The 12,293-nt window shown below is 39.9% G+C and overlaps 1 protein-coding gene across 1 annotated transcript in view; it reads right to left on the bottom strand.

Moving 5' to 3' along the window:
* Nucleotides 1–12,293, bottom strand: part of PCNX2 (pecanex 2) — a gene marked incomplete at its 3' end in the record, with an annotated part of 278,430 nt that overhangs the window by 95,030 nt on the left and 171,107 nt on the right. The window contains exon 22 of the mRNA XM_082854963.1: nt 1,560–1,668. Within this exon, the coding sequence (XP_082711089.1) occupies nt 1,560–1,668 (109 nt within the window). The remainder of the gene's footprint in view (nt 1–1,559; nt 1,669–12,293) is intronic.

Here is a 12,293-nt window from a genome sequence, read left to right as displayed (position 1 = left end):
CTCTGGGTATGCTTAATAATTTAAAAAAAATAAGTTGGAAGGACAGCATTTTAAAAAAATCTAGCATGTATTATCACAATGAATATCCCATGTCTGTTTCTATCCCTGTACCCAAAGTTGAGACCCAGGGGTTCCTTACGAACTGTCTTCAGGAGCCTTATGCAACCTTCAGGAAAGAAAGCTCTGTTTGGCCATTAAAACCGGCTCACAGCACCTCCAGTGGATGCCAGCCAAGAACTGCGCTTCACACACATCAGTGGATGAGAATCCCAGAAAGGCTTGTGAAGATGGACATTCCAGGGTCCTCCCCGCGACATGTGATTTTAAAAGTATGTGCTGACCCCAGGAATCTACTTTTTTAAACAAGCTCCTCCAGGGATTCTGATCTAAGGAGTCCCTGAACCACACCTCGGGAAATACAAATTCAGAAAGTATAAATTCACTGGGGGGACTTCCCTGGTGGTGCAGTGGTTAAGAATCCGCCTGCCGATGCAGGGCACACAGGTTCGAGCCCTGGTCCGGGAAGATCCCACATGCCGCAGAGCACCTAAGCCCGTGCGCCACAACTACTGAGCCTGCGCTCTGGAGCCCGCGAGCCATAGCTACTGAGCCCACGGGCCACAACTACTGAAGCCCGCGTGCCTAGAGCCCGTGCTCTGCAACAAGAGAAGCCACCGCGATGAGAAGCCCGCGCACCGCAATGAAGAGTAGCTCCCGCTCGCCGCAGCTAGAGAGAGCCCGCGCGCAGCAACGAAGACCCAACGCGGCCAAAAATTAAAAAAGAAAAACAAGGAATATTTCCGTTTAATCTCTCTCTTCAAAAGCACTATTGATTTTTCTCTTTCTCCCTCTCTCCAAACACACCACGCAGACACACACGCACACACAATTTAGCCATCTGTGTCAAAGTGATCTTTAGAAGGAGCACGTCAAGTTGTTTTGAAGTAAATTAAAACTAATTATCATTACGGAAACACTTCAAAAGAGACAAAGAAACCAAACAAAACTACAAAGGATAAAACTAGGCTCCTTGGCTAATGATAACAAAATCATAAATTTTTTTTTTGTCTTCAAAAATATTTGCATAATTCTGTTTGTGCCCAATTCTGGGTTTTTAAACATTCCTTAAGGATAAGATAACCAAACTATATTATAATATAATGTTATATGATCGATAATAATATATCAATCCTATCCACAAAGTTTGATAACAGCAAATCAGTTTGCACTACTTTGCACAAGTCAACCAAATCATTTAAGCGGTGACTTTCCATTTAAAAGACATGATATCTTAACGGAGATCTGGTCATGCGAAACGGAAAAATCAGAAGAAATCAAGCCATGCCTGAATATGCATTAAGAAACAGGAAGAGTTCCAAATTAAGAAATTTCTTTTAAGGCTAAGCACCTAAAGGGAATCCACAGTGCCTCCCCAGGTCCCCATTAAGATGTGATCTTAAAGACTTTAAAACCCTTTTACTGCCAGAGTTCAATGAAAAGCTTGCATCGGTAAAATGTGAATCTCAGCTCGGAGGTGAAAACAGAAGCAGAAAGGATACGAGGAATTGCAAAGAGCTGAGCAAACACGTGAAATGAGGAACCCCAAGCCATCTGCCAGGGAGCCATGTAGGTCATGACGAACTGTAGCTTGTGAAGCAGGTCCCCGAGCTGAAAGCAAAAGAAGAGACAGAGATTCATCAGTGATGACAACCACAGTGACAGCTGGGTCACAGTCAAAGTGCCTACATTAAAGTTAGGAAGGGGCAATGAGACTATTGCTTGTCCTCTTACTCGTACCTTCCTTCGCCCCATAAGCAAGGCAGCTGTTTAAGGATATTTTCAAACAGCAACAAGATGATCAGAAGTAATGTTGTGTGGTTAATTTCACCAGGTTAATGATTTCAGCCCATAAATATGGTGTTTCTTAGCGGAACACTCACAGCTTGGTCCTTCCTTCTTCATATTGGGTCTTTCGGGAGATTCATACAAAACCCCATCGCGATGGACATCGTTCAAGTTTTTGTGTATGGATTTCAGTTTTCCTCTTCAGCCACTCTTGCTGGAGAAAATCGCCCCATACCGCTTTGTAACATTGCAAGTTACAAAGCGCTTTAGAAAGCCAAGATAGGATATGGGAGCCGTTGCATTTGCTAGACAAGCCTGCACAGGAGAAAGCTGAGTTCTGGAGAGAAGTAGTGCGTGGAGAGGAGAGACCTTATGTGGCCTAAGGATGAACATGAGGGGAAACATGCTCAGTGGTTTGCGCTGGAGATCCAGACTATGAATGTGCCGAGGAGGATGGAGAGGGTCCCCAGCTGTAGACCCCTGCTTTGTGGAGAGAAGTGACTGATGGACCCCAGATGTGAAATTCTACAGCTGTCACTGCTAGACGCAGTCAGGAAGTATCCTACCAACAAACTCTCGGAACTTGACATTCACTCTTCATCCATAATGGAGACTTCATTTTTTTTTTTATTAAAACATAGTTGTTTTACAAAGTTGTGTTAGTTTCAGGTGTACAGTTTAAAGTGATTCAGTTATACATATACCCACTCTTTTTCAGATTCTTTTCCTATATAGGTTATTACAAAATATTGAGTAGAGTTCCCTGTGCTATATATTAGGTCCTTATTAGTTATCTATTTTATATATAGTAGTGTGTATATGTTAATCCCAATCTCCTATCTGTTATCCCTCCACCTTTCCTTTGGTAAACACAAGTTTGTTTTCTATGTCTGTGAGTCTGTTTCTGTTTTGTAAATAAGTTCATTTGTATCATTTTTTTTTTTAGATTCCACATATAAGTGATACCATATAATATTTGTCTTTCTCTGTCTGACTTACTTCACTTAGTATGATAATCTCTAGGTCCATCCATGTTGCTGCAAATGGCATTATTTCATTCTTTTTTATGGCTGAGTAATATTTCATAATAACGGAAACTTCAAATGGCATGATATGTTTGTTCCTAGACTGGTTAGCATACGAGACAGTGAAATACATTCACCAGAGCCATGATGTGAAAAGAGAAAAAGATAGAATTCTTAATTAGGCTCAGTAGGTGTTACACAGAACATCAGAAGACCAGTAGGTGTTACACAGAACATCAGAAGACCACAATGAAAAAAGACAAAGGCTGGAAAACGGGACCACTGAGGAACGGTTCAAGGAACCAAGGTAACTTAGCCTTTCAGTGAAAGGTCAGTCTTGTAAGTTTGGAACAAAAGGTGAGGGTATCCTGAACTGTTTCATGAAAGTGTCATGAGGGAAAAATGAGTTTGATTAGAATCCTCTCCAAGTCTTCCTCTCACTATTCTTGTCTCACCACATTCTCATCAATATCCTGGGTTTGGAGAATAACTGTAAACATCCTTGGACTGGCTACAGAAGATGAACCAAGGATAAATGTTCTCTCAAAGGCACAGCAAACTTGGAGTTCTTTTTTTTTAACTTGGAGTTCTTAAGAAGTGACTGGCATCTGGCTGTGTATAGAAGCCTGGGGACCGTAGTCACAAACCTAGCAGGGAAGAATCGGAGGCAGAGAGAAGGGAAGGGAAGGGGGACAGAGAAAAAGAGAAAGAGGAGAGAGCGAGAGGGAGAGGAAAGAAATAGAGACAGTAGGGAGGATGAAGGGAGTATAAAAAAAAAAAAGAGGGGGTGAAATGGAGGAAGATGATGTGATCGGACCAGAAGAACTGCAAAGGAATGTGAATTCTGGGAAAGAAAAACAAATGGTTTTTTCCCAGTACCTTTTCACTTTCTTCCCTCTATCTCACTGACACCCACCAGAGACCTGATTTCAACTGGCTTCTGAGTTCTTTCAAAAAGGCCACTTCGGTTTTAATCCTGCGGTTGGTTTAAGCTTCTTGAACCCTGGATCTGGATGGGACTCCACAGCTGCCCGTGCTTTTGAGATGCTGACAGTTGAGAGAAGAGCAGTTTACTCTCTTATGTCAGCTTGAGGCTGTATCTCTTAGGTTCACATAAAGATTAGTCCTCTCCCAAACCACGGTTTGAAAGGATACAGGTACCCCAATGTTCATAGCAGCACTGTTTACAACAGCCAAGACATGGAAGCAACCTAAATGTCCATGGACAGATGAATGGATAATGGTGTGGTGTGTGTGTGTGTGTATATATATATATATATATACACATATATATATATACATATACATATATATATATGTTAAAAATATTACTCAGCCATAAAAAAGAGTGAAATAATGTCATTTGCAGCAACATGAATGGGCCTAGAGATGTTCATACTACGTGAAGTACGTCAGACAGGGAAACAAATATCATATAATATCTCTTATATGTAGAATTTTAAAAAATGATACAAATGAACTTATTTACAAAACAGAAACAGGCTCACAGACTTAGAAAACAAACTTATGGTTACCAAAGGGGAAAGTTGTGGGGGAGGGATAAATTGGGAGTTTGGGACTGACATATACACACCACTATATATGAAATAGATAACCAACAAGGACCTACTGTAGAGCACAGGGAACTCTGCCCAATATTCTGTAATAACCTAAATGGGAAAAGAATCTGAAAAAGAATAGATACATGTATCTGTATAACTGAATAATTTTGCTGTACACCTGAAACTAACACAACATTGTTAATCAACTCTACTCCAATATAAAATAAAAATTTAGAAAAATCACTCCCTACCACCTTATTTCCCACCAGTCCATAGGTGACTTGGGCAGACAGGCCTAACGCAGACTCCAACTCTTTTTTTTTTTTTTTTTTTGCAGTACGCGGGCCTCTCACTATTGCGGCCTCTCCCATTGCGGAGCACAGGCTCCGGATGTGCAGGCCCAGCGGCCATGGCTCACGGGCCCAGCCGCTCCGCGGCATGTGGGATCTTCCCGGACCGGGGCACAAACCCGTGTCCCCTGCATCGGCAGGCGGACTCCCAACCACTGCGCCACCAGGGAAGCCCTGGACTCAAACTCTTGACTCACTTCTCTTAAAAGATATGATTTCCTGTCAAAGCCAGTATCATTTCCATTCATTCGCACCATTAATTCAACCAGAGGGGCAGCAAGCTACTTACAAAATAGAAGACGTGCAAACACGCGACTCTAGATTCCCAGGAAAGCAGAAGTCCTGAGAAGTGGGGGGGGACTCTTTTGTACTAACTTGCTCCTTTATGCCCTAACCCAACTCCACCAGGCAAACGCCTCTGGATTTGAAATATTCTAGCCACAACACTGCTAAGAATTCTTAGTCTGCTTATTAAGAATTAGTCCTGTGACTCATGCCTAGGTGAAAATTGCCAAGCATAAGCAAGATGATCTTATGTGATTTATGACCCCCTAGTTGCCCTGAAAATGAATCACGGGTTTTGGAAAGTTACTCCTGTTGGGTTTTCAGTGTATGACTATATCCTGGGAGGCTGTTAAGCCGCCTCCTGGAAAAGCTGATAAGTCGGTCCGGGCATTGCAACTACAGTCAGACAGGCAGCCCCAGGGAAAGCCTCATCTGAAAGTTTAAAGCACTAACAAGTTCAACTTTGCTGCATTATGAGTAAATGAATATATTACAATTATGTTTTGCTTAGCACAGCGACTTGTATTTACACATAAGCAAAACCAGTAATCAGACACATGTGCTCTCATGCTCTAATTGCAGCCAAGGCCCCAGGTATCTTTGCTCTTTTCCTATGTCTCTCTTGGCCTCGTTTTTTGTTTGTTTATGAACATTGTGAAGAATAAGATACAAGCTTTGTAAAAGATGTAGCTCATCAAATAGATCAAATAGATCAAATAGACTCTGCTGTTCTTAATCACTGAAGCCAGATCTCCCCAATGCTAGTTCTTTACATACCAATGATTCCTCCACAACTCAGTAATTTAATGATCCTCCAGGAAGCCCACCAGAAAAAGGATGTGCTGGGGATGTGTCAGATGTCAACACAGCACAGAGCATGGGTCTGAGGGCACGCTGCCTGGGTTTCAATCCCAGCTGGCACCTATCACGGGGCTGATAATAGATCCTCCCCACACTGTCATTTTGAGGATTAAGTGACTTCATCTTTGTCAAGTGCGGAGTTTCATAAATACATGTTAGGGCAGGTGGATATCTTATTTTGAGGATGTATTTGCTCACAATCAGGAAATTCTAGGGGCCCTCCTCTAAGCAACTGAAACTTAACTCAATCCAGGACCTCTTATTTTTCAGAGGAGGAAACCAGACTCAGAGAGGCTAAGTGGGCTGCTTAGGGCACACCGTGAGTCACTGGCCCCTAAATCCAGAGGTTGAAATTCCTGGTTCTCTGCCTGGTGATAGACATTTCTACCTCCCAACCTTACCATGTCTCCTTGAGGCCAGGAGCCTTCCTGGAAGGACAGCAGCAGGAAGCAGCTGAGGAAAGGCCTCCTCTACCTACACCTTCCTGCTGACAGCAACGGGGCAGGGTCACAAGTGAGAAGGTGACAAATTGGAGCTGCCGGATTTGACACTATCGGGGACCTCTTCTCCAGGTACACAGTGATGGAGGGCTATGACCTGTCCCTGAATGCCCTTTTCAGTACAAACGCCCAACGAATGAAAGATGACACCGCCCAACAAGCCCAGTGACATTCAAGTTGTCTCAACAAGGCAGGCTGCTGGGTTACCTGTGCTTCTTAAGAATGGATGCCTCCAAGAAGATTGACGTGGCTGACCTATTTTATTCCTAAAAGTGGGGGGAGGTGTGCGCCACGTTAAAAGACTCAACTTCAAATTTTCCCTTTACACTTCTTCCTTCTCTTCTATGGCTAAGTCAGATGAAAAAAAAAAAAAATGAAAAATTTGTGGGTATCAGAAATTGATGTCTAAGCACAAAAGGAAGCTTAAATATTGATCATTAATGAGAAGCATTACAGGAGGCGCTTTCTGTACCATGTTAGGCCATTGTGTATAAATTAATAACACATTTAAGATGAGTTAATGGAAACAACACTAACATTGCCACGTGCAGCATAGCACTGCACTGAAGTCCTTTTAATTTTTATTTTATATTGGAGTAGAATTGATTAACAATGTTGTAACAGTTTCAGGTGTACAGCAAAGTGAATCAGCTATACAGATACATGTATCTATTCTTTTTCAAATTCTTTTCCCATTTAGGTTATTACAGAGTACTGTGCAGAGTTCCCTGTGCTATACAGTAGGTCCTTGTAGGTTATCTGTTTTATATATAGCAGTGTGTGAGTTTGGGATTGACATGTACACATTGAAGTACTTTAAATAGAAATCCATTTCCATTAGCTATGAACTTGCATCTCCTTAGACAGTTCGAGGTCTCTGTTTTTTTGAAGCTTAACTCATTCCTAATGTTCTGCTGCTAAGATCTTAAATCTCAGCACTTTATGCTTTAATATGCCTATTAAAGCATAAAAAACTTCCCCAACTACCCAAGTATGACTATACGAGAAAAGAAAATCATTGGGGTCTTTTTCGCTGAAAACACTCAGAAAAGACGACAGGAACTCACAGTGGAATAATTCTGGCTGTTTCCCAAAGAAAGACAACATAAATACTCTCGCTTCAAATAACCCTTTTTAGAAATATCTTTTCAATCAGGCCTAGACATGCTGTTGTATCTCTGCTCTAGGTAGGAAATGCAATTTGCATAAATTCACAAACTATCTTAACAGAAGTGTCACCCAATAAGGATGACCCTAACACATTTCCTTGCTAATATTGATACATTCTGAAAGAAAGCACAGGCCAGCTTTTCTCTGGGGACTTCCTCCCTCCTGCCCCAATGAAATAACTCACCATTTATTGAATGCTCTTATATTGGGCATTATCTTAGGGAGCTGCCCATACGCTATTCCATTTGATTAAATTGTAATTTCCCCCCCCCCAATCCCAATCACTACCTTTTATCCTATTGCTCCAGCCTCACTAGTCTCCCAGATTAGCTCTATCATTTGCCACTTTTTTTTTTTTTTTTTTTGCATTTTGTTGTCAAAGTCAGTGAGGTTTTTTTTTTTTTTCTCGGAAAAATATGCAACTTGTGATTATCAGTGTTCGAAGTTGAAGAGGCAGGCAAGGCTGAAAGGAGTCCCAGAGACTGGCTGTTGGATTAAAGGTAAATTGAGTTCAAAACGAGAGGGAACGCTGAGGGAGCAGAGACCAGAGTGCTTGGAAAGGAGGTAAACAAATGCGAAGACGTTTGCAGGTTCAAGGGGGAACAAGATGATGAATTCAGGTGGGAGCCCAGCTGAGGGATTGAAAGGTAGGAACAACAGAATTGGGGAAAACTATCAGACATTTCGATGCACAGGTAGGGATTTGGGGAGTAAAAAAAAATGTTCGAGAAGGAATGGAAAAAGTAAAGCTAGTGACATTTCAAAAGTGGGATACCACTTTTTAGGGAAGGGGGAGCACTGCTTTCATAGAATAACTGGCTGATAACAGCAAAGCTGATAAATTGGGGGATATTAGCTTTAAAACATAAATATTCTCAAATGGGGCTGACAATATGAGTTAGAATTGTATAAGTTAAATAAACGTATTCAGGCAGTGGTTACACAATCGTATTTCAGAAGGTGAGAAATGGATTCTATCTCAATACACAATGTGTGTTGGGAGCCTGTTGTATAACACACTGTTTAGCAAAGTATTGATGGGCTTCAGGGAGCATGGTAATGCAGAAAGGCTACCATCCCACTGTAAAAATGACATAAATAATCTAAAAAATTGTAAGAAAATATAATTAATATTTGAATTCCAAAGAAGGAAAAATCTCTAACAGTCAAAACCAAAGAGGGAATTTTAAATGAGAATGCTAAGTCTGAACTGACACCGTGATGACCCCAAGAGGACATAGGCATGAATATGGGCTGCAGGAGCTGAGGACTTGGATTTTAATGGACTTGAAGGGCAGCGATACCCACCAAAGTGTGAATTAGAAAAGGCCCACCTACCAGAGCTGGGAGAAAGCACAAAAGTTTTCCTTCTGCCTGGTGTAGAGTAGATAAAAATCTATCATCCACAACGTGCCAAAGCCATTGTAACATAGGGGAGTGGAGTTTAAATGTAGACTATTCCAAAAGAGCAGGAACACAAAATTGAGAGACTAATATTAAAAGTAGTGAAGGATGACAAAACTTTCTTGTATAAATCGTCTTCAGGGACACTTCCACAACCAGAACATGTAGACCTCCCATTAAACGCCGAAAAGAAAAGAACAAAACTGCATTTAAAGAACTTCATATGCTAATCAAATGTGCTTATTAATAATTTGAGTAACCACTAAAGTTTTCAGACTTTAATGTGCATCAGAATCACCTGGAGAGCTTGTAAATAAAAGATTCTGGTTCCTACCTGCGGAGGTTCTGATTCAGTAAGTTTAGGATGGAGGCCAGGAATAACCTCCCAGGTGATGCTGACGACGCTTCCTCTGGGGACCACACATTGAGATTCATTGCACTAAAGGACTAGAAATATAATACTCGATTTCCAAAGTACGAGAGGGAAAGAAGAGATCAAATAAAATTTATTCAATTCAATAGAAGGCAAAAAAGAAGGGGTGGGGGGACAAAGAAAAAGCATTGTAAATAGAAAGCAAAATACAATGATAGAAAAAAGTATAAACATATCAGTAATCAGAGTAACGCAAATGGATACAGTTTGTCTATTAAAATGTAGAGATTCTCAGTCTGTATTAAAGAGAAAAATTGTGCTAAATGCTTTTATAAGAAATATTAAAATGACTTAGAAAGTGTTAGGTAACAGAATGAAAAGAATATATAGCAGATAAATCTTAATCAAAAGAAAGCTTGCTTACCTATATTAATATTAGACAAAATAGAATTTTACCGAAAAAGGATAAAAAGCAGTACCTAATGATGAAAGTAGAGAGTCACCAGAAGATAAAATAATTGGAAGGTATGTACTTAACCATAAGTCTCAAAATATCTAAAGTAAAAATGGACAGAATTACAAGGGAAGATTAACAAATCGACATCATAGGGGGAGATTTTAAGACAGGCATCTCAGAAAAATGATGGTTTGGTTAGACTATAGATTAATAAAGATATAAAATATTTGACCAACAGAATTAACAAGCTTTATCTAAGAGATATGTGTATTAGAACCTTGCAGCCAACCAAAAGAGAAAGAATATAACTTTCAAGCATATGGACATTTACAAGAATTGATGACTTAGTAAACTAAAAAGAAGTCTTAACTGATGCTAAGAATTGGTATCATGCAAATTGCTTTGCAATTAAGTTAGAAGACAATAATAAAAAGACAGCAAAATAACAATAGCAGCAGCAACCACAAACTTTACACTCAGATATAATAACAACAAAAACGACACTGAATTAACTAAGAATAAATGATAATCAAAATTAGGAAATGCTTTAAAACGAAAGATAATGAAAAGCAAGTAATACCAATCACAACCTGTGGGACTCAGCTAAAGCAATTTGTAGAGTAAAAGACATAGCCTTAAAATGTGCACCTTAGAAAACCTTCACAGTTTATATTGGCAGTCAATTTTTTATTACAAAAAATGAATATTGTCAGAAAAGAAAATATAGACATTCTGATCTATTCATGTAAATGCAGAACTCCTCAATAAAATATTTACGAAATGGATCTACAAATATATAAAAATATATCATGACCAAATGTGGTTCATCATATAATGGTTTATTAGAAAAAATGTCAATGCAATTCACAAAAATAAGAAAGTAAAAAAAAGAAAGACCATATGATGCTCAGCTGATGCAGGAATGAGGCACTCACTCGTAAAATTCAGCACTCACTCATAAAAATCCCTCGCGACCTAGTAATATAAAAGCTCTTCCTACACTGCTAAAAGGTAGCAGTGCTAGATTGAAGTAAACACCATATTTAAGAGTAAAATGTAAAATTTCAGGATTATTCAGGCAAGATGTATCAAGCAAGATGAATCTGATTAACCTACAACAGAAAAGTGAAAATAGAACCATTAAGGGAGACTAAAATCTAAGGAAAGAGAAAGGAACCTGGGATAATAAGGTATCACCTGTGAAGTGCAATTTGGATAATTGCACTTAATAACTAAGAAGAGAAACAGGGATGATACAGGGATGAGTGTACTCAGCAGGTGTAGGCTACTCAGGCAGATGAATGCACAGCTAATAAAGGGAAAAGCAACAGGCCTGATTCTTTGATTAGCCAGCTTTACGCAGCAAAACAAATTCAGACCCCGAGGAGAACATGACAGAAAATATTAGTTAGGTTCATGTTTCATAACCACTAATGAGGGTATCCATAAATGCAAATGAAGTCACGAATGCACATTTAAACTTTACAATCTACCAAGAGGTAGAAATGCACAAAAGTAAAAATCTTGTCAAGACCCCTGAGAATTGGGAATTAAATTTAATGCTGCATCTGTGTGTGTGTTTCTGCTTGTGGTAGACAGAGGGGTACTGGCTCAGGTGTGTTGGGAGGTGGGTCACTGGGGAAGGAGGCAAGGGTGGACTTCAACACAGAAGAAACAGGAGATGATAAAAGTAACCAGGGAGAGAGGGTTACCTTTTGTTCAAGTATCTTGCTCAAATGGAGCCTGGAGTGAAGTGGTAGAAACAATACAGTTAATACACACACTCTGCCTTCCTTTTCAGCTCCTTAGTCCCCTCTAAATTCCTTATGTTACCTTTCATCCAATTACTGTATGTAGGATAGTCTCCCATCTTTGTTTTGGCTTTTGTTTAGCTTTCTCTTCCCTATGGGGAAAAGGCAGCTTTCTAGATTCTGTTTTTGGGGGCTTCTTCCCTCTCGAAGATTCATTATAACCATAAGGGTGACAAATGCAGTTTTTAGGAAGAGCGTATGACAGCCAGGTTCATAAGCCTCCTATCATGCTGCTGCTTTTACCCATGTAGCATTTTAGTAAGAGAAACATATCATGCTGATATCTGTAGGTACGAAGCAGCTTTTTCTCCATCTTCTCTGAAGGTCCTCCTGATCGGATATCCCATCCCTCCCACACCTCCTGGATATCTACCTCATGTACTCTCCTGAGACTTTATACTTGCAAAAACATTTCATCCATCTAATACACATAGAAATAAGGTGGTTCATACAGTGGTGTTCCAAATAACAGTAGCTCTCTGCTTTAAGCACCTGAACTTTTTAAATTTATTGATTTTTATACGAATATAATAATACAAACTCACTTTAAAAACACCAAATCCTTCAGAATTGCTTAAATTGTAAAGTGAAAGTTCTTGTAACCCACCTCATTCTGACCTAACTTCCAGGACTTGGAATTTTCTGCACAT

Source organism: Leucopleurus acutus, assembly GCF_964270905.1.
Source record: "Leucopleurus acutus genome assembly, chromosome: 14".
NCBI classification, from domain to species: Eukaryota; Metazoa; Chordata; class Mammalia; order Artiodactyla; family Delphinidae; genus Leucopleurus; species Leucopleurus acutus.
This window is presented reverse-complemented; position numbering and strand designations above follow the sequence as displayed.